This window comes from Octopus bimaculoides, chromosome 15 (assembly GCF_001194135.2).
Source record: "Octopus bimaculoides isolate UCB-OBI-ISO-001 chromosome 15, ASM119413v2, whole genome shotgun sequence".
NCBI classification, from domain to species: domain Eukaryota; kingdom Metazoa; phylum Mollusca; class Cephalopoda; order Octopoda; family Octopodidae; genus Octopus; species Octopus bimaculoides.
The window spans coordinates 50,229,976-50,230,828 of record NC_068995.1 but is presented as its reverse complement, the minus strand read 5'-3'; the positions used below and the strand labels follow the sequence as shown (position 1 = coordinate 50,230,828).

The window sequence follows — 853 nt, the reverse complement described above, 5'->3', positions numbered from 1 at the left end:
TTCTTTGTACTTTTTAAAATATACCAACCAGTAGAAACTCTTCATTTTCCTGGTTTGTGTGTGTGTGTTTGTGTCTGTGCGTGTGTGCATGTAATATTGGTTTCAAATTTTTTGCCCAAAGCCAGCAATTTTGGGGAAGGGATAAGTCGATTACTCTTCTTCCTCCTCCCCCTCCTGTGTTCAACTGGTACTTTTTTATCAACCCTAAAAAGATGAAAGATAAAATCAGTCTTGGCAGAATTTGATTGTACTATTTTATTCTGGAGGTGTTGTCACCCCACCCCACCCATTTTCTGATGCTTAATCCCTCCCACCCCATTTTTTTTCTTTACTTTGTTTCTTTATAATAAAATTGTGATTGGATCTTTATGTAAATAAAACTAAATATGTTTATTAATGCAAGACTATTCATAAAAATATTATCTTGGAAAAGTGAAAACAACAAATAATTAAACCTTTCTATATTGAAATAACAATTTAGTTATTCTTTTTTAGGGAATGGCAACATTTGACAAAGAAATGAAGCAGAAATATGGAGAAGTAACAGGGTATGAACATTTTTAACCGTTATATCTCATTCTGATGTGATGACTAAATGTGTACATTTTAATGTTTACACCTCATGAAGTGCAACTGGGGGTAAGAAAATAGATATATATAAATTTTAGGATAATTAAAATATATTTGCAACATATTTCGACTTCCAAAGGAAAATTCACTGCAGCTGCAATGGAGAAAAGATTCTCTCTTATGATAAACGGTGTAAAAACACCATATCAATTCAGTGTTTCCATGTAACAGATTGCCACATGTGCATTTCTAGCTCTTTAGCCTTTCTCAATGTGTGTGTGTG

General features: G+C 32.7%; 1 protein-coding gene across 1 annotated transcript in view; it reads left to right on the top strand.

Annotated features, from left to right (window-relative positions):
* LOC106870822 (cytochrome P450 3A8) overlaps nucleotides 1–853 on the top strand; it is a 20,453-nt gene that overhangs the window by 6,929 nt on the left and 12,671 nt on the right. The window contains exon 4 of the mRNA XM_014917046.1: nucleotides 496–548. Coding sequence (XP_014772532.1) covers nucleotides 496–548 — 53 coding nt within the window. The remainder of the gene's footprint in view (nucleotides 1–495; nucleotides 549–853) is intronic.